Source organism: Amphibalanus amphitrite, unplaced genomic scaffold (genome assembly GCF_019059575.1).
Source record: "Amphibalanus amphitrite isolate SeventyFive unplaced genomic scaffold, NRLGWU_Aamphi_draft 001733F_arrow, whole genome shotgun sequence".
Lineage (NCBI taxonomy): Eukaryota > Metazoa > Arthropoda > Thecostraca > Balanomorpha > Balanidae > Amphibalanus > Amphibalanus amphitrite.
The window spans coordinates 38,840-51,751 of record NW_024883226.1 but is presented as its reverse complement, the minus strand read 5'-3'; the positions used below and the strand labels follow the sequence as shown (position 1 = coordinate 51,751).

Below are 12,912 nucleotides of genomic sequence, written 5' to 3'. Positions count from 1 at the left end.
GTTTCTAGGTGCCATAGGAGCCAATCGCGAGGGGGATCGCATCGACGCCCCCCCCCCTCCCCCTGACAGTGTTATGAAAAATGCCCTGCCAGGGCGAGCGTTAAATGACCGTGCCTTGTCTTGTCTTGCCTCGCCTTGTGCAGGCCGTCCGATATCTGCGAAAAGCTACTCAAAGACACACGTTCATCATGTTGGTATAGGGCGCGACGTCTTCTAACACAGGGCAGTCGTTTCATCCTATGTATTTCCTTCATATGACTGACATATGCATTGTATTTCCTCTTCAAAATACTGCTCAGAATGACGCCATTTGATAATGCCCAAGAACAGAATGAGCATTTATGATTTGTCCTAGTACCGATTCAACTGCTCAACAGCTGAACGTGGTTCCACGACACGCAGCAAGATCACGACATCTTCTGAGTATTCGACTAGAGTGCGGGGAGCGGCACGGGGACCTCTCCATCCCTACTGGCGCTTGGCCTCCGACCTACTGCTGCTTGGCCTCAAGCTTGAGCCGGAGCGACTCGGGCATGGAGGGCGGCGGCGGCCGCGGCACGCGCAGCGCCACCTTCACGCCGTCGTAGATGAACCACTGCAGCGCCGTCAGTGTGCCGATCATGATGATACGCGCCGTCAGGCCCTTCCACATGCCCATGAAGCCCAGGCTCTTGGCGACGTCGATGGCCGACGAGCCCTTGGCCATGTTGAGCTTGCTGACGACGGTGTCAGCCGGGTGGGAGACGATGGCGCAGAACACGCCGGCGATGTAGCCGGCGGCGAACGTCACCACCAGCTGCTCGCCCTTGGAGCACTCGGCGCGCGGCTTGGGCACCACATACCTGCGGACGGAGTAGGGTCGGGAGGTCAGCGAAGACTCACCAGGCACGAAGAACTACACAGGACAGAACGACACGGGACAAGACGTTCCTATGAGCAGGATGGCACAAGCAAAATACCTTCGTAATGAAGGCAGTGGTAACTACATTTCATTGAGAGCATCATCGTCTCTGAGTTTCAAGGAACCGTGTCGCCATATCAACTCACTGGTAGAGCGCTTCAACGGTACGCTCGAAGCAGGCAAACTTCATCATGGTGTAGGGGATCTGGCGGGCCCAGAGCGGCGCCACGCCCTTGTAGAAGCCCCACCAGCCCTCCTGCTTCATGATGATGGGGAAGCCCTCGCGCAGGGTCGACGCGAAGCCCGGCATGGTCTGGATGCGCACCTGTCGGTCAGAGGTCGAGAAAGTGTCACCACCGGCTTGTCTGCGTCTACAAGTGATGTGTCCAATCTGATCACACTGCGGCAGCGATTGGAGCGGGTCGGTCTAGGGTTACGAGATGTCTGGAAAGCTGGGGTGCTTTGATGTGATGCCAGACAACGACTGTCTGCAAACATTCAAGCGATGACATTATTGTCCCATCGGCAGTTAAAGCGATAAGGGTAGAAGCCAAGTAGCATCAAACAAGTTTTCTGATAGAAATCAAGACCAAGAGACACTTTTGTTTACTCTCACGAAGATTACTGGTGCTATCCACACTCAGCAGTGGGCGCCGTCCACTGAAATCAACGGTTTCGATGGTGTCCCACTCTAGTTACAATTATGGGTCGCGTAGCTTCTTTAGATACCGGGAAGCCCAAGCCTACAGGGCGGGCCTTATAGGCCCGTGCCCGCCTTGACCGCTCCCATGGACCCATACCCACCTTGGCAGCCTCCATGGGCGCCAGTGCGATGTCGGCGAAGAACTCGGCCGACGCCGAGGCGGCCAGGTAGAGCGAGGTGCGCCACAGGTAGGCGTTCTCCTCGCCCAGGATGTTGGAGTACAGGTGCTTGAACACCTCGTAGAAGCCGAACTTGCAGAGGCCCTGCATCGAGTAGCCGATGGCGGTGGGCGCCCAGCCGCGCGCTAGGCCTCGCACTCCCTCCTCCTGGATGGAGACCTGTGAAAGGGATGATGTGGGAACGTTAGTGTAGGAGTGTCATGTGGCGGAGACAAGGGAACTTGACCTTTTACTTTCCAAAAAAGTGTTCTTTGAATCAGTACCGTTAGATGTTGCATTGATATAGGGACAAAGCAACTTTGATTCCTTATTGTTCTGAGGTCCCTGTATTGACAACAGATCGACAATGTTACCTACCCGGAATCCGTTGACGATGCCCTTGTACTTTTCGGGATCGGTCTGCAGGCGGCACTTGACCAGGTCGAGCGGCACGATGGCCGTGTGCGTGATACCGCACGACAGCACTCCGCCCAGGCCGGCGATGGCGAAAAACTTGGGCGAGCCATACTCGCAGCTGTACTCGGGCTCTGAAACGCGGTGGAGAGCAGGGCGATGGGGTTATAAATGGGATTCACTTCACTGAAGAGTATATACCTGAGCACATTCACTTCAGTTGCTGCAGATGAAGTCAGCGTATTTTTAACATTAACCCGCGCCCTGCTGGGGGTGTGTGTGTGTGTGTGTTTGAACACCCCCGTTGTGTTTTTTTCGCGAATATCTCATTGCTACACCTTATCATACATCAATTCTACACATGTGAAAAATTCAGACCAAGGTCATTCAAGGCAGGCGCGGATCCAGAGGGGCGACGGGGGCGGCCGCCCCCCCCCCCCCCCCCGCCATCCGAAAAAGGCGCCCATATCCCGCGGCAGAGAGGGCGCCCCGAGCAGAAGAGCGGCGACACAGCAAAGGTTCAGCAGAAATAGGGCGCCTCCAGCAGAAGTTGGGCTCACCAAGCAGGAGAGTGACGCCCAATTGCCTATTCCCAGCAGATGAGAGTCGCCCCAGCAGCAGATGGGCGCCCCCAGTGTTATGTTTTGGTTCGTTTCGAGTGAAAGAGCACACAATCAATGGAAAACGCGATTTATTATACTGCGATACGTTCAGGCCGCAAGAGTGTCCAAAAGATAACAAGTATCGCGAGCGCCGCGCCTAGTCGCCCGCGCCAGTCATGCCGCTCCGCGCGCACCGTCAGCTGGCGGCGGCAGAGGCGCTCACAGGCACGAAGCCGGGGCGGCCAGCGGTGGCGGCGGCAGGGGCGCGCGCAGGCGCGGCCAGCAGCCGTGCGGGGGTCGGACCATAATCGGCGGGCAGGCTCCGCGCGCGCCAGCCGGCTCGGTGGGCTGCGCCGCGGTACGGCCGGCTCCTCGGCCCGTGTCTGCCGGCGGCACCGACACGGCGGCGCCGGTGGCAACCGATTGGCCTCCCGCCGGCGGCGGCGAGGCTCCGTACACTCCGTCCGTGCTGCACGTTGGAATGCCTCCCGCCGGCGGCGGCGAGGCTCCGTAGGCGCCCGTAGCTCCGTCCGGCTCTGTGGGCTGCTCCGCAGCACATCCGATTCGGCCCGTGTCCGCCGGCGGCGGTGACACGGCGTTGTCCGGGGCTTCATTGCTGTCCGTTGTCTGCGTTGGCCAGCCCCCCGCCGGCGGCGGCGAGGCTCCGTGGACGTCAGCAGCGTCACTCAGCTCCGTGGGCTGCAGCGCAGTGTGCCCGGCTGGGCCCGTGTCCGCCGGCGGCGGTGACACGGCGGTGCCGGCGGCTACCGCTACTAGCGCCACCCCCGGAGAGTCGCGTACTGTTGTCACTGCAGATGGCACCACTGGACGATCGGCCGTGACGCTGGCCCTCTGGTGGCACACAACCTCAAAATGTCCCCGTTCCCCACACGCACGACAGATGGCGCCAGCGGCGCGACACGTGTCTCCGCCGGCGTGCTGGCGACGGCCGCAGGTAGGGCACCGCTCAAGAAACTGACGATCCCGATCTGTAGCGGTGGCGGAATGGGCGACACTCGGCCGCCTGCGCCTCTTGTAGGCCGGCAGGCGCGCCGCGTAATGTCCCTCGTTGCCGCGGAGGTCTGGGCACGTGACACGGGCACCATCGCTCGCCCGACAAACGTTCACGGCGTATTTGAGCGTCAGCTCAGAGTCCTCCAGCCTGCGGCTCACCGCTCCTGAACCACTGTCGGGCACACTGCACTCGGCACGGTCGTCGCACGTCGATGCCGACTTCGGTTGCGGGGTCGGGGTCGCCGACACCAGCAGGCAGACAGTCCGGCGGGCGGCGGCAGCTGGTCCAACGGATCCATCAGCGCCTCGCTCAGCCCCCGACTCTGACACTCCGGTCGTCGTGCCCGTCCCGGTCCCCGCGGAGGGCTCTCTGTACAGCAGCCTCTCCAAACGCTCCAGGCGCTTGTCGGCCTCGGCGGCTCTCTCCGTCTGCCTCTCCAGCAGCGCCGTCAGTTCTTGAATCAAAAATTTCTTCATCGCGCTGTAAGCTGCTCAGTCACGTAATTACAAAACCGACCGCGCCATGTTATGTTTTGGTTCGTTTCGAGTGAAAGAGCACACAATCAATGGAAAACGCGATTTATTATACTGCGATACGTTCAGGCCGCAAGAGTGTCCAAAAGATAACAAGTATCGCGAGCGCCGCGCCTAGTCGCCCGCGCCAGTCATGCCGCTCCGCGCGCACCGTCAGCTGGCGGCGGCAGAGGCGCTCACAGGCACGAAGCCGGGGCGGCCAGCGGTGGCGGCGGCAGGGGCGCGCGCAGGCGCGGCCAGCAGCCGTGCGGGGGTCGGACCATAATACAACACCCAGCAGAAGAGGGCGTCTCGTTACAAGAATATAAAATACCTTCTGTTCAAGAGGAGCGCCCCTGGCAGCGGAAGGGCACCCTTAGCAGGAGACGTGTCCCCCTGAAGAGGAGCGACGCCCCAGCAAAAGGAGAGAGGCGCCCCCATTCCGAGAAGAGGGGCGCCCCAGCAAAAAAGGAGCCCCATAATAAGAAAATGGGTGCCACTGGCAGAAGAGGGGCGCCCCAGCAGAAGAGAGGGTTCTCCAGTAGGAGACGGGCGCCCCAAGCAGAAGAGGGGCGCCCCAGCAGAAGAGAGGCGCCACAGCAAAAGTTAATCAGAAATAGGCAGCCTCCAGCAGAGGTTGGGCCCGCCAAACAGGATATGGGCGCCCCATTGACAATATCCGGCAGAAGACAGACGCCCCAGCAGCAGATGGGCGCCCCCGGTAGAAGAGGGGCGCCCCATTACAAAAAGAAAAGGAGTATATTCTACCAAGAGGGGCGCCCCTGACGACAGCGGAAGGGCAACCCCAGCAGAGGGGCGGTGCCCCAGTAAAAGGAGAGGTGTGCCCCGTTCCGAGCAGCAGAGGGTCGCCTCGCCCCAGAAAAAAAAACAGGAGCCCCATAAGAAGAAAAGGGGTGCCTCTGGCAGAAGAGACGTTCCCCGCAGTGGAAGGGCGCCCCCACAAGAGTGGCGTCTCCAGCAAAAGAGAAGTGCCCCCTGCAAGAGAGGGGCACCCCACCAAAGTGGGGCGCCTCCAGCAGAATTTGGGGTCGCCAAACAGGAGAGGGCCGCCCTATTTGTTGACTCTGAATTATCATGGGAAAAACAAGTATTTCAGGTTGTTAGCCGCTGTTTCTTCGTTCTCGTTGGTCTCTCTAAGATAAGACACAGGCTGCCCTTTGAAACAAAAAAGTTACTGATCGAGGCACTCGTGTTTCCCCATCTGCATTACTGCTTAACGGTATGGGGCAGCTGTTCTGTTACTCTCCGCCAGCGAGTGCAAAAGGCTATAAATTTTGGAGCCCGTATAGTTACTGGCTTGTCCCGGCGTGAGCACGTCACTCCCGCCCTGGAGTCGTTGGGGTGGCGGCGTCTTGACGGTATGTTAGAGGAGAGGGACGCGGCCATGCTGCGCAGGCTGATGTCGTCCGGGGCGCCTCCGGCGTTGGCCGATCTAGTGCGCAGTCGCTCTGAGGTGTCAGTCAGGGCCACTCGCGGTGTGTGTGCTGGTCAATTCAAATTGGAGCTCCCTAGAGTAAGGACCGAGCGTGGAAAACGTACTTTTCCGTACAGATCCGTGTCTGTTTGGAATGCCGGGTGCATGAATCGTCTGTGACTCGTGTACACGTTTGATGAGCGCTATTTTAGGACATATTTTTAGATAGTTTATGTGTTCGTCTTTTTTACAACTTGTATTGACGAGAGGGCAGAAAAGCCATGTTTTATGGAGCTCTTAATAAACCTGACTATGACTATGACTATGACTATCCACAGTAGAAAAGACTCCTCAGCAGCAAAGGGGCGCCCTAACAGAAAAGGTGCACTCGTAGTAGAAGTGGGACGCATCAGGAAGAAGAGGGGCACTTCTAGCAGAAGATGGGCGTCCCAGATAAGTGGGCCGCCTACAGCAAATTGGTCGTTCTTAGAAGGAAGAAATGAGGCGACTTAAGCAAAGTGGGTCTCTCCATAATGGATTAGGCGATCCAAGCAGAGGTTGGGCGCCCCCGGGAAGTGAGGCATACCAGCATAAGTGAGACGCTTCCAGAAAAAGGAGGGGGCATCACCGGGAGAAGGAGGACTGCACCAGTAAATGGAGGTCACCTTTTTGCTAATATCTTTTGCTAGGGTAGCGGTGCCCATCTACGACTTTTAACCCGTGCCGTGCTGGTGGTCTGAGTTTTCCGTATCCTGCTGGGGAGGGGGGGGGGGCACACTCCCTCGTCTAACTCGGCTCCTGGGCCGCGTTATAGTGACATGCGATAAGCGGCATTCGAAAGATCGTCAAAAAACAGGACGAAAACGAAACGGTCATTTTTTAGGTCAGGTCGAATGTCAGGTCACCAGAGGTCATCAAAGGTAAAATGTTGCCTGTTTCAACATTTTTTTTCCGTTTTCGAAGCAGCGGCACATAACTCGGAAACCAATAGAGCTATAGCGCCGCAGAAAAGCGCATTCGATAGCCCTTTTAAAGGTGTTTCTGCAAGCTGCGCTCAGATTTGACCTCAGGTCAACGGTTTAGCCTTCAGAGGGCAAAAGACTCTAAAAATAGCCTTTTTACGAACAATGTTTTCCTGCAATAACTTTTGACTCAAGGGAGTCTCGACATTACGTTTGCCAGCATTGCGTTTCTGTCGTCGAGACACGTCGAACAAACTAAAGGTTGACCTTATGAAGGGTAATTTTGAGAATTTTACCTCAGGTCAAGGTCATGACCTGACCGGGAAAGGTCATGCTGCATAGCAGTCGATGCGTATCGTCGAGCTGAACACAGCTGAGGTGTTTTTATCGCTCTAGCTTGAATCTATCAAAAGTTATTTTAAAAAAAAAACTGCTGCGGACCTTTCATGACATGGGATGACCTCTGGGACATAATGAGTGGTCACACTAGGTGCAATGTTCTTATTCAGTGTGTTAATTTTATATGTATCCCAATGCTTGATATTGTCTAGAATGGCGCTCGTCCAAAAGAGATGCCATTCAGTTTTCTCCCAAAGACTTAATTATACCTACCTACCTAAAGGAGACGTCGCACAACTGACCTGACCTTAGGTCACAGATATCGAAATTCCGGGATATACATTTCATGAATAGTGTTGCTTTCATCAATCGCTGAAAGGTTCAAAGCAATCGTTCAGTCGGTATAGCAATGGTAAGCATTTGAACTTTTTCTTAGGCTAGGTCACTTGGCATAACCTGGTGACCTGACCTTCCATAACCCGCGTCAGACATTTTTACAACATGTGCAAAAAAGATGCATGATAAGGTATGCTGAAAATGGCGGCGCTGCGCGCAGCCGTTTTTCAGATATTTGCGAAAAACCTGAGGGGGAGCGCGATAACGCCCCCTGCACGGCGCGGGCTTTTAGCTCCCGATTTTGACGGTTTGGCGCCCCCTTTGTATGGAGCGCCCCCGGATTGCCAGGTCGCCCCTATTTCGACTTGCCGCCCCCCTTCCCGAAAATTCCTGGGTCCGCCCCTGATTCAAGGTCAGGTCACCAGGTCACTTGAAGTGACCTCACCTCATAAAAAGTTTCAATAGGTATCTGTCATAGCTACACCGAGTGACCGATCGCTTTGAAACTTTCAGAGATTGCTAAAAGGAATAGCACGTACAAAATGTATATCTCAGAATTTTGATATCGATGACCTAAGGTCAGGTCAATTTTGCGACCTCCCCATTATAAGTCAATGGGAGAAAATTGAAATGCGCCTCTTTTGGACGAAAGACATTATAAACACTCCCAAACACTGAATTACAAGTGGTTTAGACACACTGAACATGAAAATGGTGTCCGTGACCCCTGTTTATGCCCTGAGGTCATCTTAGGTCACGAATGGTATCTAACAGTTTTTCGTAAATAACTTTTGATAGAAGCATGCTAGAGCGATGAAAACACCTTAGCTGTGTTCAGCTCGACGATACGGATCGACTGATATGCAACACGACCCTTTCCGGTCAGGTCATGACCTTGACCTAAGGTCAAATTTTCAAGTTGACCTTTCAAGATCAAGTATAGTTCATTCGATGCGTATTGACGAGAGGAACACGATGCCGATAAAAGTAAGCTCGTACAAGGCTTGGGTCAAAAGTTATTGCAGAAAACTGTTTCCGAAAAAATCGGTTATTTTTGCAGTTTTTGCCCCCTGCAGGCAAAACCGTTGACGTTAAGTTAAATCTGAGAAATTATTCAGAAAGGGCGTTATTAGGGCTATCGAATGCGCTTTTCTGCGGCGCTGTAGCTCTATTGGTTCCCGAGTTATGCGTTGGCTTCTTGGAAATTGTCGACATTCGACCTGGAAATCGGCGAAATTTTGCCTTCAGTGACCTCTGGTGACCTGACCTTTGACCTGACCAAAAAATTGACCTAAGTGATTTCGTTATTATTTTTGGCGCTCTTTCGAACGCCATCTTCCGCGTATCGCTACGTGCCCAGGAGCCGAGTTAGAAGGGGGGGGGGGGTGTTCAAACACCCCCCCCCCCCAGCTGGGCGTGGAAATCCAGGACCCCCAGCCGGGCGCGGGTTAATTGTTTTAGCAAGATGCATTAACCTGCTGCCTGGCCTGTGCCAGAACAAGCCTCTCGCATATGAATTATGAGGTCCTTTAAGAAGAATCCCGCTTTCATGGGTGACGGAACTGCGAATGACCTACGAAGGAAGTAGACATCCCAGAGGCATTTCTTGGCACTTTACCCTCCGTTTTCATTTTTCGCTTCGAAATGCACCCCGCTCGTTTCTCCGCCTGTCCGTCTGCGTAAGCCCACCACGGCCCATCGACTCCAGTGCCTCCACTGACCTGCGGTGCTGAAGGCGGCGATGTTGCGTCCGTGCACGAGCGAGGGCTGGGCGGGCTCTGCGGCCGGCTCGCAGTGGGCCACCGGTACCGACGGGAACGGACTGCTCTGGGCAGTCTCCAACAGAGAGCGGATCATCGCGACTGACGAGCGAGCGGGGCAGGTCACAACCTGGTCAAATGCTCTCGCAGTGAAAGGTCACATATACACAAGCGGTTTGCACGGAAAGATGCTGGAGTCTTTGAGCTACCGAATGATGTCTACCCGATTGCAATGGTTCCTAATGGATTTTGGAATTAAATTGATGAAATACTAGGACTTACTCCACAAGGAGATCGAATGGGTCGGAGCGCTTTCAATATGTATTATACATATCGTCGTCAGCGAATCAATAACGGGTCGAATCGAGTCGGGTATCGAAGAGGTTTTTCGAAGTCGAACCTCTTCGATACCCGACTCGATTCGACCCGTTATTGATTCGCTGACGACGATATGTATAATACATATTGAAAGCGCTCCGACCCATTCGATCTCCTTGTGGAGTAAGTCCTAGTATTTCATCAATTTAATTCCATCTCCACATCATGTCATTACGTGGATTTTGGAATATTAAAAAAAAAAAAACGTTTGTGCAAGTGTCTCTTGGCTTCACTCATAAATGACCCAAGGTCATCACCTGACCTTCAGAGCTAAAATTAATTGTGGAAAGTAGTTTCAGGTCATGGAGAGTCCTTTGGTGCCGTGCTCTAGACCACTAGGTGGCTCACAATATGCGGTGCAAAGTTGAGGTCTTGACCTCTGTTGACCTCTAAGGATTAAGCGGCTAGGTGTGACGCTGATTTGCTTGGGCTACGTGTCGCCTTTTCAGAGGACTCTGTTGTGTGTGAGTTTGAGTGCATCCGAGCCTGAGACGTCTCCAATTGGGCTGAATCCGGGCTGGGGCCAGTGCGTCGGTTCCTAGCTCTTCATGCAGCTTAGGTCAAACGAGGTCATTATATTTACTAGGGTTTTGCAGTTAGTAAGTTCTATGGCTAATGAATCGTGTGCTTTGCATTTGAACTGTTTCTAGTCGTATGTTTCCGGAAAAGCCGTGCCATTTTTTCTGGACGACCTGTAAATGACCTTAGGTCATCGCATGACTTTGAGGAACAACATTGACAATGGGAAAACTATGTTCAGCCCAGGTCATGCAAGTCGTTTGGTGCCGTTTTTTTTTTGTGCTCTAGCTCCGACTGGGTGGACCATAATATAGGTACTGTGTAAGTTTGGGGACCGTGACCTTTGTTGACCTCAGGTCAAACGGCTAGGAATGACGCCGAATGGTTTGGGCCAAGTTTGGGGCATGTGTTCCCTTTACAAGGGGCTCCAGTTTCGAGTGGATCCGAGGCGTTCCGAATAAGACTGAAGCTGAGCTGAATATGGGATGTCTTGACGGACATTTTCACCTCATCGCAGCATGTAGACGTGTGTAACGTGTGTATCTGCTCTGTCTATTCGTAGGTATTCCGCCTATCGCGTGTTGAAAGTTCAAGTACTTAACTACCAACTATATGCCTACGTATGAATACATAACGAATGAACTCAATTTTTAGTTTGATTAAATTCGTTTATTATGAAGTGGTCCAATGTCTTGAATAGGAATCAAATGGACATAATTTATGCATTGTTAAAGTTGTCGGGAAGGCAATCACATATTGTAGGTACACATTCTTCACGCAATATTGCATTTTTCGTCGTATCTTACCAGTTTGGTTGGGATCGGTCCGCTCCGTGCCTCTCCGCCTGGGGTCCAGCGAAAAAGGACAGCTGCCGGCAGAGGGCTCCGAATCTAGTCGGATACGGGCTATTTCGGTGCGTCTAGTAGGAAATTCCTAGGTTGAGATTTTCTCGTCAAATTATTAGTTCATTATATTATAAAATTAACTGAGTTTTGCCTTAAAACTATGATTGGGTAGTTGCACATACAGACCTTTGAATGATTCTAAATTATATCACATTTTATTTGGTAGCTTTCTTAGTAGCATGAATTTATACCAGAGTTGCCAGAAAAGACTATCCAACACCGTCAGATATTTTTACTTAAAATCAGTTCGCTGCTCAAGATTCATAGACGGGTCATGATAAGCACGCAGCAGATTCTAACATATAAAAAACATTACCCATTTTGCACACATCAGTACAGTAATGGCTGCTCCTTTTTCGCGGTGGGGGCGCGCCGGTCGAGACGGGGGTTATTTTTGGAACGGCCGTCGGCCGGGCGCGCGCTATAACTGCTGACGTCAGACGGTGCGTCGCGGGAGCCCCTGTGGGGTGAGACGACCAAGGACCCAGCTGTTGGGCGGACATATTCTGTGTGAAAGGGACGCACCTCTGCGATCGTCCGTTCCCCAAGGTCACAATTATTGTAGCGATATTTGTAATGCTCGGCAGAAGGCTTACGGTAACGAAAACTCGAAGTTTGAATAGATAATTTACTGGGATATGTGCGGCGTTCTGTACTTAATACCTCCGTATAAGTCGATATGAAGCGAATAACAGTCCAGGTATAGGTGCCTGTAACACTGACAGGGTGCCTTTCATGTTCGGTTGGCAACGCAATAGCAAGACGAATTTCATTTAGAAGCTTATCACCAATGCCCTAAATACTTCTAACCAGACGAATATTGTTGATTCCTCATTCCGTGAGACGAATCACTGGATGAGTGACGACCGATCTCGCTGTGATACAGCCGGCTGTAAAGAGAGCAGTTCCATGACAGTGTTTCCAATAGAGACTGTCGACAGATAGCTCTCTTGACAGTCACGGCGTGTACTCTCCCCGGCTTCGTCGGAGCTGTATGTCGTCGGCAGGGCGGCGCTACGACGCGTTGTCTTGTCTGGTTGCGGTGAGCTCGAGGGCCGTTTTCATATTTGCTTCTGTACGCCAGCCGTCACATTCAGATTGTGTAGGTTGGATTGTGCTCATGTGCCGAATGTGCCTAATTACATTGGGCAGTAATTAGAGTGATAAACGGTACTCTGCAGTATTCATCGAAGTGCTGTCTTTGTTGGCTTGTCGAACGTCGTTCTCATCAAAGCTTATCGAGAGCTTTTAGCTGAAATTCGTTATAATCCGAACCACAGTACCAAATCACGGCATTCGGCACTACAAGTTACATAGGCTGTACCGCAGTACACCGCCAATAAGCACGAAATGCCTGCACGCGTAGGCTGTACCGGAATACACCAGTGCTAAAATGGATGTACGGCATCTATTGATGGTAGTTAGAATAATTCGACTTCCTAAGTGACTTTTTATTATAAATGTATAGCTTTGTAAGCTTTGTCAATAGTCGAAATCGCTTATGTTGCAAATGTTGAAAAGTTACCTGGGGATTTTGTTCTTTTGGTAGATCCCATGGATTACTAACATTTTTCTACCTCACTCGATACCTACTTTGGATAGTTTCAGCTTGTAACTGAAGCAATTACGCATAAGGAACTTTATTGTCCACGGAGCGAAGAGCTAAGGCTTTTCTTAAATGTTAATGTGGATGTAACAGCCAACAGGAATATGTCAATCGTACATGACCGTAAATTGCTGAGTGAAAGCCATTTTAGGTGACCAGTGGAGTGCGCTTGAGGGCAGTAATTTCAGGGGCGTCGTTTTGTATAGGCCTGGTAGGGCCCGAGCCTTACCAATGTTTATTTGGGCCCTACCAATGTTCGCTGAGCCCTACCAATCTTTTGTCACTTATCAGTTAATAAAAAATCAAAATAAACAGATAAGCAAATATTAAATAAGCACATATGCAAGTAAAGTACATAAATAAGGTT

The 12,912-nt window shown here is 52.4% G+C and overlaps 1 protein-coding gene across 1 annotated transcript; it reads right to left on the bottom strand.

Moving 5' to 3' along the window:
- Positions 1–226: 226 nt before the first annotated feature.
- On the bottom strand, positions 227–10,924 carry LOC122374890 (phosphate carrier protein, mitochondrial-like). The gene is made up of 6 exons (XM_043353945.1): positions 10,841–10,924; positions 9,099–9,239; positions 2,141–2,310; positions 1,706–1,942; positions 1,048–1,226; positions 227–842 (listed from the first exon to the last, which is right to left on the bottom strand). The coding sequence occupies exons 2-6, from the start codon at positions 9,232–9,234 to the stop codon at positions 491–493; spliced, it is 1,074 nt and encodes a 357-aa protein (XP_043209880.1). The 5' UTR covers positions 9,235–9,239; positions 10,841–10,924; the 3' UTR covers positions 227–490.
- Between the last annotated feature and the right edge of the window lie 1,988 nt (positions 10,925–12,912).